General features: G+C 38.8%; 1 protein-coding gene across 7 annotated transcripts in view; it reads right to left on the bottom strand.

Annotated features, from left to right (window-relative positions):
• Positions 1 to 6,879: 6,879 nt before the first annotated feature.
• Trim34 (tripartite motif containing 34) overlaps positions 6,880 to 21,980 on the bottom strand; it is a 21,635-nt gene continuing 6,534 nt past the window's right edge. For 3 of the 7 annotated variants that reach the window (XM_048788190.1, XM_048788192.1, XM_048788193.1), the window contains exons 2-9: positions 13,781 to 14,269; positions 13,135 to 13,230; positions 12,295 to 12,525; positions 10,010 to 10,032; positions 8,923 to 9,033; positions 8,482 to 8,582; positions 8,158 to 8,184; positions 6,880 to 7,917 (exon numbers count right to left, since the gene is read on the bottom strand). In XM_048788190.1, the coding sequence (XP_048644147.1) occupies positions 7,358 to 7,917; positions 8,158 to 8,184; positions 8,482 to 8,582; positions 8,923 to 9,033; positions 10,010 to 10,032; positions 12,295 to 12,525; positions 13,135 to 13,230; positions 13,781 to 14,269 (1,638 nt within the window). In that variant the 3' untranslated portion in view covers positions 6,880 to 7,357. Of the gene's footprint in view, positions 7,918 to 8,157; positions 8,185 to 8,481; positions 8,583 to 8,754; positions 8,830 to 8,922; positions 9,034 to 9,869; positions 10,033 to 12,294; positions 12,526 to 13,134; positions 13,231 to 13,780; positions 14,270 to 21,980 lie in introns of those variants that run through there. The other 4 variants (XM_048788191.1, XM_015477543.2, XR_001502587.2 and 1 more) reach the window with 4 other exon arrangements.

Here is a 21,980-nt window from a genome sequence, read left to right as displayed (position 1 = left end):
GGTGGCGCGCTAGGGATTAAACCCTGGAGGTATACATTTTAAAAACGGCACATCTCACATAAAGATCACAATTAGAAATTTTGAACAAAATGGCTGAGCATGGTGGCACATTCCTGAAAATCCCAGCAGCTCAGGAGGCTGAGACAGGAGGATCATGAGTTCAAAGTCAGTCTCAGCAATTTAGTGAGCTCCTAAGCAGCTTAGTGAGGCCCCATCTCTAAAGAAGGGATGGGAATATGGCTCAGTGATTGAGCTCCTCCACGTTAAATCCCTAGTACCAAAAAATAAAAATAAATAAAACCAGAAAGAAAGAAACTTTGGAAAAATGTAAAAAAACGAGTAAACCTAAAGGAACTATAAAGCAACATCAACAATAAAAATTACTGAATCAATATTTGGAAGAAGGAAACAAACATCAATTGGGGGCAAACATCAGTATCAACTGACATTGGGTGGGATATTTAAAACTCAGCAACATATACTTACTCATTCAAAGAACATAAAGAATGATTTGGTACTACCAGACAAGTTGGAAAGTGATGGGAGAATCAGAGAGAATTAAGTCCCAAATTGTATATATAAACTCTGACCAAATTTCTGAAGTGCATAATTTGAGACAGATGTCAAGCAGTCCAGAATAGCCTACCAGAACTGAACAGAAATTTCAGCTGGTGCATGCTGCAATAGAGAATTTAGAATTGAGTGAAACCCAGTTAACTTCCTGAAAAAAATATTCTTCAGAGTATCCCAGATCATTAGATCTCATTCATATTTCCCAAGATACACTGTAAAATCATTGAAAATACAAAGAAACAAGACAGCATGACCCATACACAAGAGAAAAGGTAGTTAATGGAGACCAACACCAAAATCAACTAGATGTTGGACTTAATAGACAAGGACTCACTATAACTAATATAGCCAGGATAAAAAATGAATAAACATTATAAAATTACAATGATGAATAAATAAGAAATGTTAGAAAAAATTACTATTATTTAACTGAAATAGTGAAACTTAAAAAAAAAAAAAAAAGAACCAGGATCAAACTAAGAAAATTTTGAAGTCATAAAGAAATACTATCAGAACTTAAAGATTGATCATTAAAAGCTGTGTAATCTGATAATAATGAACAGAGTCTCCAGTGACATACAGACAATTACCAAGAGGGACTAGAGTTATGGCTCAAGGGTAGAGTGCTTGCCTGGCATGTCTGAGGCCCTGGGTTTGATCCTCAGCACCATATAAATATATTTATATTAAAAAAAGAAGAAGAAAATAAAAAATAACTTAACTCACGGAAAGTCATAAAACACAGCAGAAATAAACCATAAACTAGCTGAGTTGAATGAGGAAAAAGGGGGACTCATATCCCTCATGCACATTTTTGCAGCAAAATCTTCAATAAAATACTAGCAAACCAAATTCAGCAGCCCATTAAATGGATCATACACCAGGATCAACTGGAAATGATTCTTAAGGATGGTTCAACATATATAAACCAATAAATGTGATAAACCAGATTTACAATACAAAGAAGAAAAGAACAGGATCATCTCAATAGACTCAGAAAAAGCATTTTACAAGTTCAATGTCCGTTCAGGATTAAAAACTCAACAAGTTAGGTAAACAAAGAACTTCTCTCAACATAGGAAAGACCTATAACTAACATCAAAACCAATGGGGAAAACCTGAAAGCTTTACCTAAAAGTGGAAAGGTTATCCACTCTTACCACTTCTATTTAGCATAGTAGAATTCCTTGCCACAGGAATTAAATAAGAAAAAGAAACAAAGGTCTCTAAATTGGTAAAGAAGGACTAAAAAAAAAGTATATCTGTTTGCAGGAAATGTGATTATATATTTATGAACATTAAATTTCAAAAAAGTTAGAATAAACCAATTCAATAAAATTGAAAGACACAAAATCAACATGTAAAAAATGGGGCACATTTATCCAGGCATGGTGGCATGTGCCTATAATCCTAGATACTGAGGAGGCTGAGATAGGAGAAATTGCAAATTCATTGCCAGTCTGGCTAATGTAGTAACTTAAATTTAAGACTAAGAACTGATAATGTAGCTCAATGATTAAGCACCCTTGGATTCAATCTTCAACATTACAAAAAAAAATGCTCACATTATTATACATAAATACCAATTATCCAAAATAAAATTAAGAAAAAGCACAATATCAACAAAAATAATAAAATAAGAAATGAAAGACCTATACTCTGAAAATTCTCAAACACAAAAACAGGAAAGTAAAGAAGACAAAGATAAGTGGGAATATATATTATATTTGTGACTGGAAGAAATAATATTGTTTAATCTCCATACTATTCAAAGTGAGCATAGATTTAATGTGCTCCTAAAAAATTCCCAATGGTGTGGCATTCTTTCAGAAACAGAAAAATATCCTAAAATTCTTATGGAACAGCAAAAGACTCCAAATAGTCCAAGCAATCTCATGTAAGAAGACCAAGGCTGGAGGCATCACACTTCCTGACTTAAAAATGCATAATAGAAGTACTCTAATTAAAAAAGTATGATGCTATCTAAAACAAACAGATGTACAGATCAATGGAACAGACTAGAAAGTCCAAAAATAAATTCTTGCATCTTTGGCCAACTAATCTTTGACAGGAGTACCAAGAGAAAAAAAAAAAAAAAGGACAGAAAAGCTTCTTTAATAAATGGCATCAGATCAACTGATATCCACATGTGGAATGGAATTGGAGCCTTGCCTCACACTACCTTTTGAACATGGTTTATCTCCCAAGGTCTCTTGGAGTGGTAATTTTGTCCGTATTGTGTCAATAATGAGACACTCTATGGACCTTGAAGAAGTGGGGCCTAGTGGAAGCCCTTAGGTCATTGAGCAGGGTATTAAGCAGTTTTTGTAGTATTGTAGCTGGGTGTGGTGGTTCACACCCATAATCCTAGTGTCTCAAGAGTTGAGGCAGAACTATCACAAGATCAAGGCCATCCTCAGCAACTTAGTAAGGTCCTGTGCAATTTAGCAAAACTTTGTCTTAAAATAAATTATAAAAGCCGGGTGTTGTTGCACATACCTGTAATCCCAGTGGCTCCAGAGGCTGAGACGGGAGGATCATGAGTTCAAAGCCAGCCTCAGCAAAAAGTGAGGCCCTAAGCAACTCAGTGAGACCCTGTCTCTAAATAAAATACAAAATACGGCTGGGGATGTGGCTCAGTGGTGGAGTGTCACATCTCACGACTAAACATCAAGGTCACTCCAGGTGAACTGGGCTACACGAAATAACCACACAGAGACATGGAAATACCTTTTTCTTTGGGTCCTGTGGTGGCTCCTCTGACCTTAGGGGTCTGTGTAAAGAGACAGAGCGAGGAGCATGTGCTGTACCCTTTTATGGGGAAGAAGCCACTCAAATGAGACAAGGATTAAGATTACAAGGGAACAGATAAATTTAACTCAACCCCTCTGGGTGTGGCCTACTCATCTTATTTATCTGAGTCTTTCAGATCCCTGTGGTGCATCAGGACTTAAAGGTGCATGCATTTGGAGTGGCTCCCCACAGTTGAGTGCCCCTGAGTTCAATCCCCAGTATCAATCAATAAATAAATAATAAAAAGGGTTTTGATGTGGCTCAGTGGTTAAGAATCCCTGGGTTCAATATCCAGTACAAAAACAAACAACAACAATAAAAAACAGTTATTGTGGTATCCCTTCATTAGTTCTTATGAGTGCAAGTTGTTACAAAAGCAAACCTGAACTCTGAATTGCTCTTTGCCTTCTCATCTGACAATGTGATCTCTTGTTCCTGAACATGCCCCTGCCATTGTGATGTCCACTGCCATGATGGGATGTACCAACAGGCCCTTCTCAGAGCTGTCACAATGCTGTTGGAACTTTCAGAATCCAAAACTGCAAACTAAATAAATCTATTTCTTTTAAACATTCATTCTCATGTATTTTATTATGGTAACAACAAACTCACTAATACACATGCACACACCATAGACAAAATTCAACTCAAAGGAGATCAAACAATTAAGCATTCGACTTGAAACTCTGAAAATGCTAAAAGAAAACCTAGGGGGAAAGCTTCATGCTGTGTTTAGGCAGTAATTTTTTTGGATATCTCCCAAACATGAGCTCTTTGTCTAACCCAAAGAAAATAGACAAATGAGATTATATGAAATAAAAAGCTTTAGCACAGCAAAGGAAACAATCAACAAGGGGTAGATATCACCTATGGAATGAGGGAAAATAGCTGCAAACCATACATGTAACTCGATAGGAAGAAAATAAGTTGATATAAAAATGGACTGAAAACTTGAATAGACATTCCTCAAAAGAAGACATAAAAATAGTTCAATATTACTAATCATTAGGGAAACACAAATCAAAATCATAATGAGAAGTCACCCACGCCTATTAGACTGGCAATTACCAAAAAAATGAAAGGTGAAAAGAATTGGTGGGGATGTGAAGGAAACAGAAAGGTGTCACCAAGTTGTTTACTAGGGCCTAGCTAGGGCTGGCCTTTAACTTATCATCCTCCTGTCTCAGCCTTCTGAGTCGCTGGTATTACAAGATGTACCACCACACCCAGCTCATGTAATTTACTGAATATTATACTGAAAGTAAAAAAAAAAAAAAAAAAAAAAAAAAAAAAAACAGAATTGTTGTATGGCTATACTTCTGCAGAATTATGAAATCAAAAATTATTAAGTTGAACCATCATAATTGGTAGACCATCTGGACTTTGGACTTTCCTCTATCACTATAAGCTGTAAGGTGAACTGGCAACTGAAAAAAACAGGAATGAGGGGCTGGGATTGTGGCTCAGTGGTAGAGCACTGGCCAAGCATGGGCGGGACCTGGGTTGGATCCTCAGCACCACATAAAAATATAGGCATTGTGTTGTGTCCATCTACATCAAAAAATAAATATTAAAAAAAAAAAAACAGGGATGAGGCAGAGTATATAGAGATTTCCAATGAAAGAGAATCACTGTGGAAATAGAAAAGGATGTCAAATCAGATTTTTATACTATGTTCACTTACAGAGATTGTTACTATTACTTTTAAAATCTACATATGATACCGAAGCTGGTCCAAAATAAAGTGGGGAAAAAGAAGAGAAATAGGGAAGAAGGGTGAATTCTATCAAAATAGAAAATTATTGGAGTAGTGGAAAGGGATTGATGGGGAGAGAGGAGGAACAGGATAAGGGAAAATGGTGGAATGAACCTGACCTAAGTTTCCTATGTACATATATAAATATACCACAGTGAATCTCACCATCATGTACATCCACAAGACACTAATTTTAAAAAAATACTGCAAGTAAATAGCAGAAAGCTCAAAGTAGAGAAAAGGGAACAGGGGAGGGAAGAGGAAGCATAATGCAAAGTACTGGGGACTGAATTAAATTACATTCCATGCTTTTATAATTGTGTCAAAATGAATTCTAATGTTATGTATAACTAATATGAGCCAATAAGAATGAAATAATCCCCATATGAAGACAAGAGCAGTTTGTATAATGAAAACATTTATGATGCAATGAAGAAATTTAAAATATTGGTGATTCTTAAGTTTTTCTGTTTCTTGAAACAAATCAACAACAGTAATACTTAAAGTATATTAATATTTATTTTCAACATTTCATCTCACATAGGAAATGGACATCTAGATCGAGGCATATGTGCTAGGAAACGTAGAAGTTATTGCAAACATATCATTTAATTACTACAATATCACAATGGGGTAAATCTCGGCAAATTTATTTCCAAAGAGAAACTGAGTCCAATTAATTTAGTTAACTTAGTTAAGGGAAAGTACCAACACCACTATGATAATGAAATTCTGACTGAATTCAAAGCTCGGGTCTTAAGGATCCACAGCATACACATCTGTCACCTGCAAGAGCACCCTGGCCTGAAGCAGTTCACCCTGACCTGCTCTTGCTTCATTAATGGCTACAGGGATTGAGCATTTCAACTTTTCTTGTACCTAAGGTTTTCCTATAATGCTGTAGGCTCCTTTGATCAGCATCTCCCCAGCTCTCCTTTCTACTCCACAGAAAGAATACAAAAGAAAAGATGCATAGAGTGGCAACTAACAATAGAACACTCAAGTCTTCTACCACAAGGAAAAGCCCTAAATACCAGATGGTTGTCCCACATTACAGTTATATCTAGACATGGCTAATTGTATTGCACAGACTATGGAAGATCACAGGTTTGTTTTGCAGTCTTTAAATGTATTTATTTTAATAAAAATAATACCAGCCTCAATAATAAAAAGTTTTATAAAACAAAACTAGAACTGAAGTGGTCTTAACAGCAGACTCTGGGTATTTGCAAAATGAAAATTCAGAAGAAACAATTATTACTATTCTGAAGAGTGCAAACTGGTGGGGAGATTAACAGACTAAATTTTCTGTAATCACAAAAGCATGTATTTAGTTATTGTTATGTATAAGACACTTAATTAGGCATTTTATATTTATTGACATTTAGTTTCACATAATGATCTTAACTAAGGTACAGTTTGAAATCGCAATTTGTATTTGAGAAAAAAAGAACCGTAACATTTATTTACCATTACACAGTTTATTACAGAGGAAACAGGATTTGAATTAAATCCTCTGAAGATGACTCTTCACTCTGGGTAAATCTATAGTGGATGTTTTTCTCTCAAGTCCCCAATAAACCTTGGGTATCCTGGGCAAACTGACATTTGCTCAAAGACTCCTCAGTTTTTGATCATCCTGGTCACAGGAGTGATTTGTGTGGATTGTTCTAAATAACACATATGGGTGGCCAAGAGGCTTTGCTACTCTCTTCAGATCAGTGGCAGGGAAATATGAAGAAATGAGAGGGCACGGATATTTTAAACAATGATCCATCTTTATTTTGGTGCCAGAGATTGAATCCAGGAGTATTTAATCACTAAGCCACATCCCCAACTCCCTGTTTTCGTTTTTTAAATTTTGAGACAGGATCTTGCTAAATTGCTGAGGCTGGCTTTGAATTTGTGATCCTCCTATCTCCTATCTCAGCCAGAGCTCCTGGGATTACAGGTGTGCCACCACGCTCAGCATAACAATTCTCCATCTTTACAAGGGATTCGATGTCTATCTTTGAGAATATGAGGAAGAATAAATGGGTACAAAAGCATCTCTCCTAACTTAAACCAGATACACCATAGTGTATCTCATCTCAAGGATGAGTAGAAATTCTCAAGTAGAGAAGGGAGACCACAGGGATGAAAGACCACAGGATGAAAGGTGCAGATGTGTTCAGAAGCAGGAGAGGAGCCTCTAGACAAGGAATCCAAAAGTAGGAGATGAGGGAATAAGAAAATTCAGCAGTTTGGTAGGCACAGTGTCATGGGGGCTGGACATTTATAAAGATTGAAATATGCATAAGCAGGCTGAGAAAAATAACATTTAGAGAATTTGTAGATGAGTGACCCATGGTTTGTGACGTTGAGAAATGAGACTATGCCTGCTTCATAGTCGAGAAAAACCCCAACACGACGGGGAGGAATAGCCATAAAGAGGGCCAACACCTTAGGATCAGAGCTGGAAGAATCCTCAAAGACGATATATTCAAAGTTATTCTGTAAACCTATAACCCAGTAGCCGTACTTAGGTCTGTACGTGGAGGACACATTTGTATGATTCGCATCTTTTCTCTCAGCATACTTTGCAGAACGTTTTCTACAGTGTACTCCCAGGATCCAGCTGGTCTTTTTGGATACATCAACTTCCCAGTAATGTTTCCCTGAAGAGAAATGTTGGGAGCTTAAGATGCCACAATCGTAACGCTTAAGTGGCCAAATACACACGCTTGTCACTTGTCTCTCATCTTCCGAAAGTGCAAGATTCAAATTTAAGTTGCCTGGATTCAATGTTAAGTCCACTGCAAGGGAAAACGAAAAAAGGTCAGTGACAGACATGGAACAGGTTTATCTGGTCTCACTGTGAAGAGGGCACGTGGGAAATGCACTTGGAGCAAAGTTGGGTTGATGGATTGGGGGAGGGGTGGAATGCTAGAGAAATGTCTGTGAGACCACAAGAGGCTCAGATGATAAGATCTCATTAAACACAAGCTTCTGAGGTGATCCAAATACAGTGATCTGAAGACCCTGCAACTTCTTACCCCAGTAGCATTGGGCATCTGTTAGCTCTGAAATGAGAAAAGATGCAATGATTTTGATTAGAAGCAAAGAAAACTAGAAGCACCAATATCTATCTCTTATCCAAAGTAGAGGCAAGAGATGGCATATGGTGAAGCTGTGAACTGCAAATGAGAGGATGAGCCAGACGCCTGGCCATTCTCCTTCACTCCTGATCATATCCTCTATGTCACAGAAGACCCTTTCTCTGACCTCCCTCCTCTCTTCCATCCTCATTCTTAGACTAGACCTGCTACCCTTGATGCCACAAAAATTCCTTATCCATACTCTTCCCCTGCTCTACTGACCTCTGAAGCTCTGCAGCATCCCCCTCAGATCTGGAGCACGGAATACAGTCTTCAGCTTCTTGGAGACAGTTTTTGGCTTCTTCAGAGTCCAGATCTCACTCCTAGGAATGACAGAATATCTTTACCCCCACATTTTTCATCTTGTGTCCCGCCAACACCACTGCCTTCTTATCCTTCCACATCATGGATACCTCTTCCCTAAAGAACCCAAGGGAAAAAGCTTCGAAAGTGGAGTCAGAAGAAATACACTGTGTGAAATATGCTCCCACGTACCCGCTGTGTGACCTTGGGAGGATCTGCACCTCTTGAAAGCAATAGTTCCCTCTTCTAAAAATGGAATACTTGATACTTCATGGAAATAATTCAAAATTAGATGAAATAATGCATAGAAAAAGTCTTTGCTACTTCTGAAAAAGTTACATGATATGGAAAAGTCCTTTCACTTCAGTGGTTCTCTCTGGGAGGGCCAGGTACGTGGATGCCTGAGCAATCAACAGTGAAGCTGCAGGTCCTGGTTGTGACATGGGTACTCTGTGTGTACCAGTCCAGAGCCTGAATCCCAGAGTCCACATTAGAGATTTCAGATTCTATGGGGAAGTTACAAACACTTGGCAAAGAAGCTATGATTACCGAAGTGAATATGGTCAGAATTTCTTGTGTTTGTGTAGAATTTGATGCCACCAGGTGGGTTGGCAACCACAGACACAAGGACTAAGTTTTTTTCATATGAGTTTCTAAAGCAAATAAACAAAAAGAGATTAATTATTGGCAACATGGGTCAAAGCCACTAACTCCAAGGCTTGGTTCTGTCTTAAGAAATATAGTGAGAACTGTATAGAATGACCCGATTCCTTCTATTCCCATGTAAGAAAAGAAAATATAAGAAACTGTCCCTTCCAAGTGTGGTGGTGCATGCCCATAATCCCAGAGTCTTGGGGATCTCAAGTTTGAGGACAGCCTTGGCAATATAATGAGACCCTGTCTCAAAAGGGCTGGGGTAGAGCTCAGTGGCAAAGCACCGTTGAGTACCTGAGTACCTTGAGTACCTGAGTACCACCCTAGTACCAGAAGAAAAAGGAAGAGGAGGAGGAGTGGGGGAGGAGAAGAAGGAGGGAGAGGAGGAGGAGAAGAAAAAAAGATATTCCCTATGGTCTATTTTAGGACTTGACAGAGCCCTTTATGTGGTAAGACAGCACTTGAGAAATAAGGGACCCAGAACTGTGTGCAGGGACCAAGGGTAAGTGAAATGAGGGAAGTCTCAGGAGTCCTAGTGTGGAACTCCTTACCCCTAATAAACTTTCTGACCATAACTCTGAACTCCAACCACCAAATTCACCAACATAGAATCTGTTCAGTTCTCAGTAGATATGGAACACTCAGAGCCTCACCTATAGCCAATAAGTGAAGATAATACAGCATCCAAATTTCCCTGACATGGGACATTTTTTCATTCTGACTGAAATGTTTCTAATGGCTACAAACCTTCCTTTATAGTATAAAAGCACTATTCGTTGTCACCCATATGTACCATTTCATGATTCCACTTGTGTCCTAGGAAGAAGAGAAAATATAGAAATCAGATCATTATTATCCAAAGTACATGTATGAAGACACAAATTGGTGTGAATATACTATGTATGCAACCAGAGATATGAGAAGTTGTGCTCTATATATGTAATAAGAATTGTAATGCATTCTGCTGTTACATATAAATAAAAAAGAGAAAGAAAAAAAAGTATTAGGATTAAACTGGGGATAGTGGTTCAAGCCTGTAAACCGAATGATTTAGGAGGCTGAGGCAGGAGGATCTCAAGTTCAAGGACAGCCTCAGTAATTTGGCAAGGCCCTTAGCAACTTGGCCAGGCATTGTCTCAAACAGAAAATCAAAAGGGTTGGGGATAAAACATCCCTGAGTCCAATCCCCAGAACCAAAAGAAAAAGCTTTAGGCTTACAGCAGGATTCATGAAAGAAAGAATAGACAAATATGAAAGACAATCAGACAAATCAAAACAGAGTTCTTTAAAAATATCAACAAAATGAACATGCCTTCAGCTAGACATATGAAGAAAAACAGAGAGGAGATGAATTGGTAAAATTAAGAATGAAAGATGAGGCATCACTATTGACCTTACACAAATTAAAAAGTGTAAGGGGTTTGGGGTGTAGCTCAGTGGTAGAGAGCTTGCCTAGCATGTGTGAGGCCCTGGGTTTAATCCACAGCACCAGGGACAAAAAAAGAATTGTAGATTATAAACAGTTCTACACCAATAAATTAGATAACCTAGATGAAATGAACAAATCTTAGAAATACAGAAACTACCAATACTAATTGAAGAAGACAGAAAATATAGATAGATACAAAACATGTAAAGAAATTACATTGGAAGTCAAAGACTTTCCACCATAAAATCACCAGATGATTTCATTGGTGAATTCTGCTGGAGACTTTAATATATATGTCAATATTTTGTGATAGTAAAAGCAAATGTGACTCCATTTTATTTTGTGACTCCATTCTGTAAAACAACCATGCCAAGTAGAAGGGTCATGACTGGGGCAAGATGTTCTTTTCCTTTTGCTATAGAAACCTTTAAGAACATGGAACTACCTAATGGGGCATTGTTTCTGTTACTAGGGTAATGGGGTTCTGTTTCTGTAACTGGGGTGACTGGGCTAACTGTGATTGGTTAGGCTTCCTGCCGCTTGACTATACTCTTCTGCTTCTGTAACCTGGCTTGCTTGCATTGGCTAGACCCCCGAACATCCCTTTTGTGGTTTTCAGGCTTATAAGGAGTGCCCTTGCAATTGTTCAGGGCTGATCAGGGGAACAGCTTTATGTTCTGGTCAGTCGCCACCAGTGTACTTCAATAAAGACTTGATTCGATTATATGTGAGTGGTCTGGAAGTCAGTTTATGAAACCCCAGGATGAAGCTTTAACTATAACAATTTCACGAATTCTTCCAAAAAACAGAAGAGGAGGAAACACTTCCCAACATAGTATCTGAGGCCAGCCCTACCCTGATACTAAAATCACACAAAGATATCACAAGCTAAAACAAAACAAAAAACAATCCCCCAGCCAATATTCCTTATGAAGATAGACATAAAATTTTTCTTTTTTTTTTTTGTTTGATTTTTTTTTTAATTTTTTATTGTTGGTTATTCAAAACATTACATAGTTCTTGATATATCATATTTCACCCTTTGATTCAATGGGTTATGAGCTCCCATTTTTACCCCATATACAGATTGCAGAATCACATCAGTTACACATCCATTGATTTACATATTGCCATACTAGTGTCTGTTGTGTTCTGCTGCCTTTCCTATCCTCTACTATACATAAAATTTTTCAAAAAATACTGAAAAAAATCAAATCTAGGAAAAAAATCATGACTACTCTAAGCATGATGGGATTTAATTCAGAAATGCAAGTATGGTCAGCCAAGAAAATGAATCAATGTAATACTTCACATTAATAGAATAAAGAATAAAAACTGCATAATGATCCCCAAGGAGGCAAAAAAAAAAGTACTTGATAAAATTTCACATGCTTTCAAGATAAAAGCAAAAGAGGAAGGGTCAACAAATTAAGAGCAAAAAGGAGCTGCTTTTTCCTGATCAAGGGCATCTACAAAACCCTAGCGCTAGCACATACTAAATCGTCAAAACCTGAATGCCTTTCCCCCAAGATCAGGAAAAAGGTGAGAATGAATGCCTTCATCACTCCTATTCAACATAGACTATTATTAGCTATAAAAATAAAGCAACAGGCTTGTTTCCAGAACCTCAGATGAGGTGATTCCTCTACCTGCAGTAGCTCCATTGTTGACCATTGACTCCTACGCTCTAGATCTGAGAGGAGCTCTTTCACCAACTGCTTCTGATAGACCAGCTCATCCTCTGCTTCTGCCAAGCTATCCAGTGTCGTCTTCTCCTCCCGATCCAATCTTTGTAGCTCTCGCTCTTCCTCGCTGTCCAGGATTCTTCTAAGATGATTAAATTCCATTTGTATCCTTTTTCTCTCAGTCTCTACCTGAAACTGCAAAGACAGGCAGAGAGAGAGAGAGAGAGAGAGATGCAATGAGTCTGTTGAGGGTCTACGGTGTAATATATTAGGAGCCAGGAGGAAAACATTTTTCAGGAACTTCGAGCCAGGAGTATAGAAGCAGGAGAGCAATTCTGGGGGAATTGGTTTTTATTTCTCCCTACTATTTTCCTTTCAGTACCTACTAAAGCAATGACCTCAGACAATATTTTCTAGGCCCACACTCATTGGGGCTTGACTTGTAAACTGTTACCCCAGATACTCATGACTACCCATTATCATGCTCCTTGTTTTTGAACCTTGAAGAAATCTTTGGTCTTTTGCCCAGTGCCCTCCTACAAAGTGTAGGAGCTTCAGAGGAAAAGAAAAAGGGAAGACAGTATTCTCTAGGCTTCTGCAGTCCATCACAGTGCTCAATTTCAAATATTTTGTGTACCATGACATATCCGCTCTCCAGCCCTCCCCCACAACAAGAAACTAATCAAATGGCTGCTGGATTTATTCTGAGTCGGGGGACAAAGATGAAGGTGCTCCTTGGATTAGAACCAAAGGTCCTGCCCAAGTTTCCTGTGTAAGAATCTCTCAGGGAGAGTTTTTTCCTGCCTTCCAAGAAGTGATCTCTTCTTGGATATCAGCTTCCAACTTCTCAGCTTCTTCTTGTTCCTTCCTCAGCCTCTTGAGAACTGCTTGGAGCTTGTCCTGTGGGAAAGGAATCACACTAGAATCAAGCGTGGAGGTTTCTCCACCCTTGGACAGAGGATGAACCTGGATAAAACCAGGTTGACCTCAGAAGACAATAGAGTTTACAAAAGCTGTGAGATTGATGATTAAAATCTATGACATGGGAGGAAATTGGAAGTGAATGTATTCATTATTCCTGGGGGACGAAAATGATGATCTCACCAACAGCAGCCTGCTTCTCTTTTCTTAGGGTGAGTACAGACTCTACAGCACATTCAACCACATTCAACCCACAATGTTCCCCCCATGATCATCCTGCTGAAAGGAGCAGTTACAGCTAAATTTGAGAAAGAATTCTCTACTTACAATGAAAGAAGACTCACCACCACCACCACCACTACCAAATCTACTCTGGCTAAGACCCTAGGATCACCCCTTATGTAAATGAAGGGAATATACAGACTCCAGGTATTAGAAACTGAATGTAGGGTCAACATGAGTAAAGAAAAATGGAAAAGTGAGATTCAGGACCACCTTCTGCCCTTTCTCTCTCCATCAAGGGACCTACCTGACATTCCTTGGTCACTTCATCCATGAATAATGTTCGGTGCCCACGGTGCTCTTGAGAAAGCTCACAAAGCCAGCAAATTACCTTCCTATCCTCCACACAGAAGAGTAGGAGGTTCTCTCCATGGCGTGCACATAAGTCTGCATTTTGCACAGTGCTAGGGCTCAACTTGACTTCCCTGAGTCCTTCTGCTACGTCAGCTGGAGGCTGATTAGCTTTGGTATTTCCAAATAAGTTCCTGATACTACATATGAAACACCTGTTTTCCCCTCCTGGGCTGGTCACAGATTTCTTGTTCCTAGAGATGCATGTTTGGCAATAGCTGTGACCACAGCCTAGAGTCAGTAGCTCTGTTAAATGCTTTAGGCAGATGGGACATTTTGCCTTTTCTTGTGTGTTCACCAGGGTTTTTGAAGCCATCGCATTTCTTCCCTGGCTTCCTCCGGTCATAACTCCTGATGCTTTTCTTGTGTAGATCCTTCTGGATGACTAGGCAAATTAAAAAAGGATGGTGTTAGAATGGCAAGAATAAGGATTCTAACTGTGTGCACATTAAAGACTGATCAAGACCACACTCTGGAGGAACCAAAAGAAGGGGAGGGAGAAATCAGAAATGAAATTCAATGGCCCAGTTGAGCCACTGATTCCCCAGGGTTTTTGTTCTTGCTCTTTGCTGATCTTCCTATTGATATTTGCATGGCTTTTATACTTCCTTCAACTCTCTCCTTACATGGTTCCTCATTAGACAGGACTGCTCTAACTCATCTATTGAACAACAAATGCATCACTGAATGAATGCACATTAGCCATCACAAAATCTTATATGTGTGAATGCTTGGCACCCAGTGCAGCAATATTCAGAGTTGGCACTTTAAGGAAATGATTGGATCATGAAAGCTTTGACCTCAATACTGGATTAATCCACTGATAGCTGAATGAACCACTGGAAGGTGGTGGAAACTATATGCAGGTAGGGCTTGGTTGGGGAAGTATGTCCTTGGGACTTAACTTGTCCCTAGATTTTCCCTCATAATCTTTGTCATCTTTCTGGATACCATGAGCTGAGTAGTTTTCCTCTGCAATGCCCTTCCACCTGCCTCACCTGGGGCCCAAAGCAATGGAGCTGGCCAACCGTGGACTGAAACCTCTGAAATCATAAGTGAAAACAAGCCTTTTCTCCTTTATCTTGTTATGCCTGGTATTTTGGTCATAGCAACCAAACATGACTAATATAATACCCAGTTCTAAGTTAGAGTAGAAGTGGAGGAATCCAGACCAGTTGTCGTGTTGAGTCTTGTGTTTGTAGGCGATGGGATTTTTATCTTGGTCTAAAAATATGTCAGGGATGTTGACAGGAACCTAAAGATGTATATTTGTAGGTTTGGGGAGATGGTATAAATAAATCATATTCATCTCTGATACCTAAGAAAATAAATTCCAGTGGGATAACTGTTGGTCAGAAGAGAGATGTCTCAATATCATAAAGGGAGACCATAGCATAGAGAGATATTTTAATCCATATTTATATATTTGATGTGAGTTATTTATATATTCATTCACCAAAACAAATTATCACTGAAGATAAATTGTCTTCAATGATTAAAATCTAGAAAATGGATTAAAATCAAAAGTCCAAAATTGAACATAAACAGATAACACTGGCCATAATAAACTTAGTGGTCAACTAAACAAGACAGAAGCTAGTTAAATAATCTTTTTTTTTTAACACTTATTTTTTAGTTGTAACTGGACATAATATCTTTATTTTATTTATTTATTTTTATGTGGTGCTGAGGATCGAACCTAGGGCCTTGCACATGCTAGGTGAGCACTCTACCGCTGAGCCACCATCCCAGCCCATTAAATAATCTTTAACAAAGGTGTAAAAGTATAAGCACTACTATACAGAGGTATATGCTTTGAGGAAATCCAATAATGTGCCAAAGGGAATATCCAAGATATTCTCCTTAAATGGTTAAAAGGTGAATTGAAAGCTGAATGATGAGAAGGGAATATGGAATGAGGAAGAGGAGAAATATTTTTAGGTAAATGGAATCACACTGGTAAATGCCCTGTGGAAAGAAGACAGCATCTCAAATTTCAAGTTGCAATTGTGGCTGGTGGGCAGAAAGTGATAATTTGCTTTGCTGAATGAATATATAAATAACTCACATCTAACAAGGTAATAAGCTAGGCCTTTAGCAATCCTGCAGGACCCGGCTATCTGACACTTCCCAAGTGAAGTGAAAGTGATGGTCTATTTCCAAAAGCAACACCCTCTTTCCATCATTGGATGGGAGGAAGGAGGACAAGTTGATGGAGGAAACAGAAGCAGAAAAAAAAAAAACTGAAGAAATATGATGAGGTAAAAGAAAGAAGATTGGGAATTAAATTGGACATGTGAGGGAAGAAAAGGATTATCACTAGGCATAAGGTCTTACTTCCAATACAAAGGACACTGGGATTACCTGCTCCTAGTATTTTCTTTTTTAAATTATGTTTTTTTTGGCAAGCACAGACCTTGTTTTCACAAAAGAGTTGTGATATATATATATGGACCCTTTAGGTCCTTAGAAACTGTGTTCTGACTCTAATAAAGTACTCAGTATGTTGGAATGAGGTTATGTAAGCTACATTAGTTTACATATACTTGTAAACTTTCCAACACATATAGTTGTTCTCTTTAAAAATGAGCTTTCGTGGGACTTGGTGGCGCATACCTGTAATCCCAGCAGCTCAGGAAGTTGAGGCAGGAGGATCGAGAATTCAAAGCTAGCCTTCCGCAACTTAGCAAGACACTTAGCAATTCAGTGAGACCTTGTCTCTAAACAAAATATAAAAAAGGGCTGGGGATGTGGCTCAGTGGTTGAGCACCCCTGGGTTCAATCCTCAATACCAAAAAAAAAAAAAAAAGATCTTTCAACAGAGGGATGGAATCCTTTTCATCATTGTGAGGATCCTCTCTGTGCTGGATGCTGTATGTCCCTGCCTGTATCCCCTTGTTAAGCAAATGAACTTGGATGTATGTGATGTTAACATGTGTGAGTTTCCTCTTCCACAACTTTCCACCAAGATGTTCTGCCTCATCTGGGACCCAGAGCAATGAAGTTGGCAGTCTATGGAATAAGACTTCTGAAACCATGAATGCTAAATAAACTTTTCCTACTCTAAAAATGTTCTTGTCAGGTTTTTTGGTTAAAGCAATGAAAAAACAGACTAAAACAGTCCCCCACAAAGGTATGTTCAGCTGTGTGAATGTGACTTTATTTGGAAATAAGATTTTTGTAGATGTAATCAAGTTGAGGTCTTACAAGACAGGATGGGTCCTAAATCCAATGGCTTGCATCCTTGTAGAGAAGGGGACACACAGTCACATAAGGAAGCAGAGGCAGGATTTGGAGTGATAAAGCTGCAAGCCAAAAAATGCTTAGATTGCTAGAAACTACTGGAGGTTAGAGGAGGTATAAAACAGATTCTCATTTATAGCCTCCTGAAGGAACCAAGTCTACTATGAACTTGATTTTTAACTACTGGCCTCCTGAACTTTTGAGAGAATGAATTCCTGTTGTTTAAGGTAATCTAAAATATGGTAATTTTTACAATATACCTAGGAAACTAATACAGTTAAAAAGGTTTGAGCTGGGTGCCATCTATAATCCCAGTGACTCAAGTAGCTGAGGTAGGAGGGTCGCCAATTTGAGGCCAGCCTGGGCAACTTGGTCTGTCTGAAGATGTAGTTCAGTGATGGAACACCCTTGGGTTTAAAACCCAGTACTACCAAAAAAAAAAAAGAAAAAGAAAAAAAGAAAAGAAAAATAAAAAGTTTCATAGTGTAAGACCTGCAATATGTGATAACCAATAAATACCATCTCCCAGCTCTTCAAAAGAATCATGGAGCATGATGAAAGATGTACAGAGATATTTCCGGCATAGGGATCAACTTGCTCCCTCAACCTCATCCATAAAATGAACCTAATAAGATTAAAATTGGGCTGGTGGGTTTAATCTAGACAATAGTCCAATACTAAAAGTCATCTAAAGGACAAATGCTGTTAGGTCCTGGCTACAGTGACTACCTATAGGTCATACCAGGTTCTCATGACTAGCAAGATTTACATGATATATACTCACTTGTTATGACTAAAGCTATGATCATATATGTGGAATTCTCTGTTATCTTTGCTTCCTCTTAGTATCTTACGGAAACTGAGAAACCCCAAGGACCTACAGAGGAGGAAGTAGTGGAAAATGCCTTCTGCCATGGAGCTGTGACCACATCTCCACAGCTGGGCGACAAGTTGCTGACAAAGCAGCTGCCACCTTTACGGCCAAAGAATGAGGAAGGTACAGAGGAGTCAGATTCCCGAATGTGGGCAATGATTTCACTGCTGCCCAGGAGAAACCCAAGCCCAGCAGCATGCAGGGAAGTAGAGAAGAAAACATGAGTGGCATCTTTCTGATAGAATTCCCAGGTCACCTGGCTACTGTGAAGTAGGAACTCCTGAAACAGAGATCTCTGAAATAAAAAGGTTTATTGAGCCATTACAGATGCTGGTCAACAAGAATCAGTCCCAGGACAAGTTCCCTCGGCTAGGTGGCAGTTGGAAAAATGTCTGCCAGATCTAAGCCAGAGAATTTTATAATGAAAACAGAAGGAAGGAAGGCAGAGAGGGGTTATTTACACTGAATCTACATGGGTTATTAAAAAGAAGGGCAGGCTTACACCACCTTTTGGGATAGATGGGCAGTATGGAACCTTGAAGGGTTGAGAGGATTTAAGGTTTTAATTGTCATGAATGTAAAATAGTGCTTTGGTGTTTGTGGCCTGTAGCTTGTAACTAATTAACCTCCTTGCCACCTTCTCTCTCTTCCCACCTCCACTCCACTTTGTAATTAAATTTAGGGCACCTCAGAAGTCTTTCCTTATCACTACATGGGTGTCAAGTGATTGCACCCAACACTTGAGTCTTTCCCTACCATCTGCACTAGTGTAAATGCAAACTATGTCTCTCTGCAGGTTAAGTAGTAAAATTGGAGTGTGTTTTAAGAAGTGAACTTTAGGGAAGACTGTCCTTTGAAGTTTTTAGACAGTCAATGAATTCCCAAGTCACTTTTTACTATGGTACCATTTTCAATTAGGATAAGTTGAGAGTGTTTTCTTCAAGTTAGCTTCAACCACGTCCACTGCCACCACACTGTTACAAGCCACCTGTTTATTCTGCCTGCCTGGGTTCCAGAAAATTGTCTACTGCTGGTGTTCCTAATACTTTCATTGTCTTTCTTACTGGGCTCTCTTCACTGTTTTCTTAGGATACTGACTGCAGGAAGCCTCTTAAAAGCAGATGACAATCAAGTCACTCCTCTGCTCAAACCCAGCTTTAATGATGGTCCAGTTAGGGCTAGATCATACCTCTCCTTTCCCAGCAGCATCCCTCTGAGCCCACCTGCTATTCTCACTGCAAACTCTTGCCCAACCAACCCTGTCCTACTTTCAATGTCTGAGAAAATCCTAGCCTGTATTAAAAGAGTTTAAATTCCTCACATTCTTCAGATTCTATTCAAAGTTCTCCTTATAAGGAGGGATAGATGAAAAATTACTTAAATTTGAAAGGCCTTTTTCAGGTCTCTTTTGAACCCATAACAGCACAATTCACAGTAGCCAAGCTGCAGAACAAATCTATGTGCCCTTCAACAGATGAATGAATGTATCTATACATATAGATACATACATAGCACATGTTTATGTATATCATGCTAAGGGAAACAAGCCAGTCTCCAAAAAAATCAAAAGTCAAATGGTTTATCTGATATTGTAACAGTGGTCCCTTCACCTTCTGAATGTAGCCTTCATTGCTCTAAGGCTGTTTTTGTTGTTGTTTTTGTTTTGATGTTTTTTTCTCTCTGCTCTTCTCTCCCCCTCCCTAACAAGATTAGGGAGAAAGTGTTCTTTTCTTCCCCTAGTTAACTGCCCTTGAACACACCCACTATAGGAAGGAGATGACTGCTGAGGATCTGAGAAGTGAATATCTCCCAAATTAACAAGTGAATCCTAACAGGCCACCAGGGTACCCTGGGACCCTCTAGCAGAGCACACCTGGAACATAACCCTTGAAGGATTCCTTTAAAACCCCACAGCCCCTCCTGAACAATAGAGTCACAGCCTTTGGGATAGAAGTCCCCTGTGTTTCTCCTTTGCTAGCAAAGCAATAAAACTTCTTTTTCCTTTTTCTCAAAACCATGTCCTCATTATTAAATTGGCATTGATAGGCTTTGGGCACAGGGACTGAGCTTTCAGTTACAATATGTGGAAGTTAATCCAACCTAGTGGGAGATAAGATCAATGGAGTAGACAAAGTGGACTGAAGAAGAGGGAGGAGGTATGGGATAAGGAAAGAACAGTGGAGTGAATCTAATCTAATTTTCCTATGTTCATATATGAGTATCCCACAGTGAATCTCACTATCAAGTACATTTTGAAGACACTAATTAAAAAAAAAAAAAACCTAAGTAAATAGCAGAAAGATCAGTAGAGTATAGGGAAGGGAACAGGCAGAGGGAAGAAGGGAACAGGCAAAGGGAGAAATAGAGGGAAAGGAGAAGTACTGAGGACTGAATCACAACAAATTATAATCCATGCTTTTGTAAATTTGTCAAAATGAATCCTAATGTAATGTAAAACTAAAAAGAACCAATAAAGAAAAAAAAATAAAACAACCCTGTAATATCGGTAATTTTGTATCTTCTATCTTCTTATGTGTGTATACACACACACACACACATATATGTATATACGTATATATATATGTATATATGAATAATATATTTTGTATATTCTTATATATCTTCTTGTAGAGTCTATTAATTACTTATTGTTTGTTTTCATTCCCTAACTAGGATGTAAGCTCCTATATGTATTTCATATTTATTAAAAGTTGAATGAATGGGGCTGGGGATGTGGCTCAAGCGGTAGCGCGCTCGCCTGGCATGCATGCGGCCCGGGTTCGATCCTCAGCACCACATACAAACAAGGATATTGTGTCCACCGAAAACTAAAAAATAAATATTAAAATTCTCTCTCTCTCTCTCTAAAAAAAAAAAAAAAAGTTGAATGGATGGTCACTGAAGCTTTTCACATCAGCAACCTGCTTTAGTTCCTTCAAATTGAGCTTTTTATAACTAAGTCAGTCCATTTTGGCCTGTATCTTGCTAGATCAGCATCTGGGCAGAAGCAAACCCTCCCCAGGAGTCAGGCAGACTCATAGCAAGGCAGGTACAGTCAACTCTGAGAAATGGGAGTGAGGGACAGCATGGTGGGTATCAGAATGCACCTAACACCCATCAAGGCCAATTGCTCACAGGTGAGCTTCAAATGGGAAATACTCAGGGTCAACAGACAGCAAGTTGATTAGCAAGACCATTGCAACTTTAGGTTCTCCCTGAAAATAACCTACTCTTGATAATTAGCTGTGAGCAAAGAAAATAGTAACAAATGGAGGTAACAATCAATGCAAAGGTGCGGGGTAGGATTGAAAAAAAAAAAAGAGGACATAAAGGAAATGAAAATTTAATACAGAAGTTCCACATACCTTTCCAGGCTGTCACTCTCTAAACCACCTTTTGTCTCACAAGCTTGTCACTCCCAAATTCCTAGGAAATCTCTACATCTTAAAGTTTTTTCTTTTTTTTTTTTTTATTGGTTGTTCAAAACATTACAAAGCTCTTGACATATCATATTTCATACATTAGATTCAAGTTGCTTATGAACTCCCAATTTTACCCCTAATACAGATTGTAGCATCACATCGGTTACACATCCACATTTTTACATAATGCCCTATTAGTAACTGTTGTATTCTGCTACCTTTCCTATCCTCTACTATCTCCCCTCCCCTCCCCTCCCATCTACTCTCTCTACCCCATCTACTGTAATTCATTTCTCTCCTTGTTTATTTTCCCATTCCCCTCACAACCTCTTATATGTAATTTTGTATAACCATGCGGGTCTCCCTCCATTACCATGCAATTTCCCTTTTCTCTCCCTTTCCCTCCCACCTCATGTATCTGTTTAATGTTAATCTTTTCTTCCTGCTCTTCGTCCCTACTCTGATCTTAGTTGCTCTCATTATATCAAAGAAGACATTTGGTATTTGTTTTTTAGGGATTGGCTAGCTTCACTAAGCATAATCTGCTCTAGTGCCAT

The sequence above is a fragment of the Marmota marmota genome, unplaced genomic scaffold (genome assembly GCF_001458135.2).
Source record: "Marmota marmota marmota unplaced genomic scaffold, marMar, whole genome shotgun sequence".
Taxonomy (NCBI): Eukaryota; Metazoa; Chordata; class Mammalia; order Rodentia; family Sciuridae; genus Marmota; species Marmota marmota.
The sequence above is the reverse complement of the archived record's forward strand: the minus strand, read 5'-3'. Positions and strand labels throughout refer to the sequence as shown.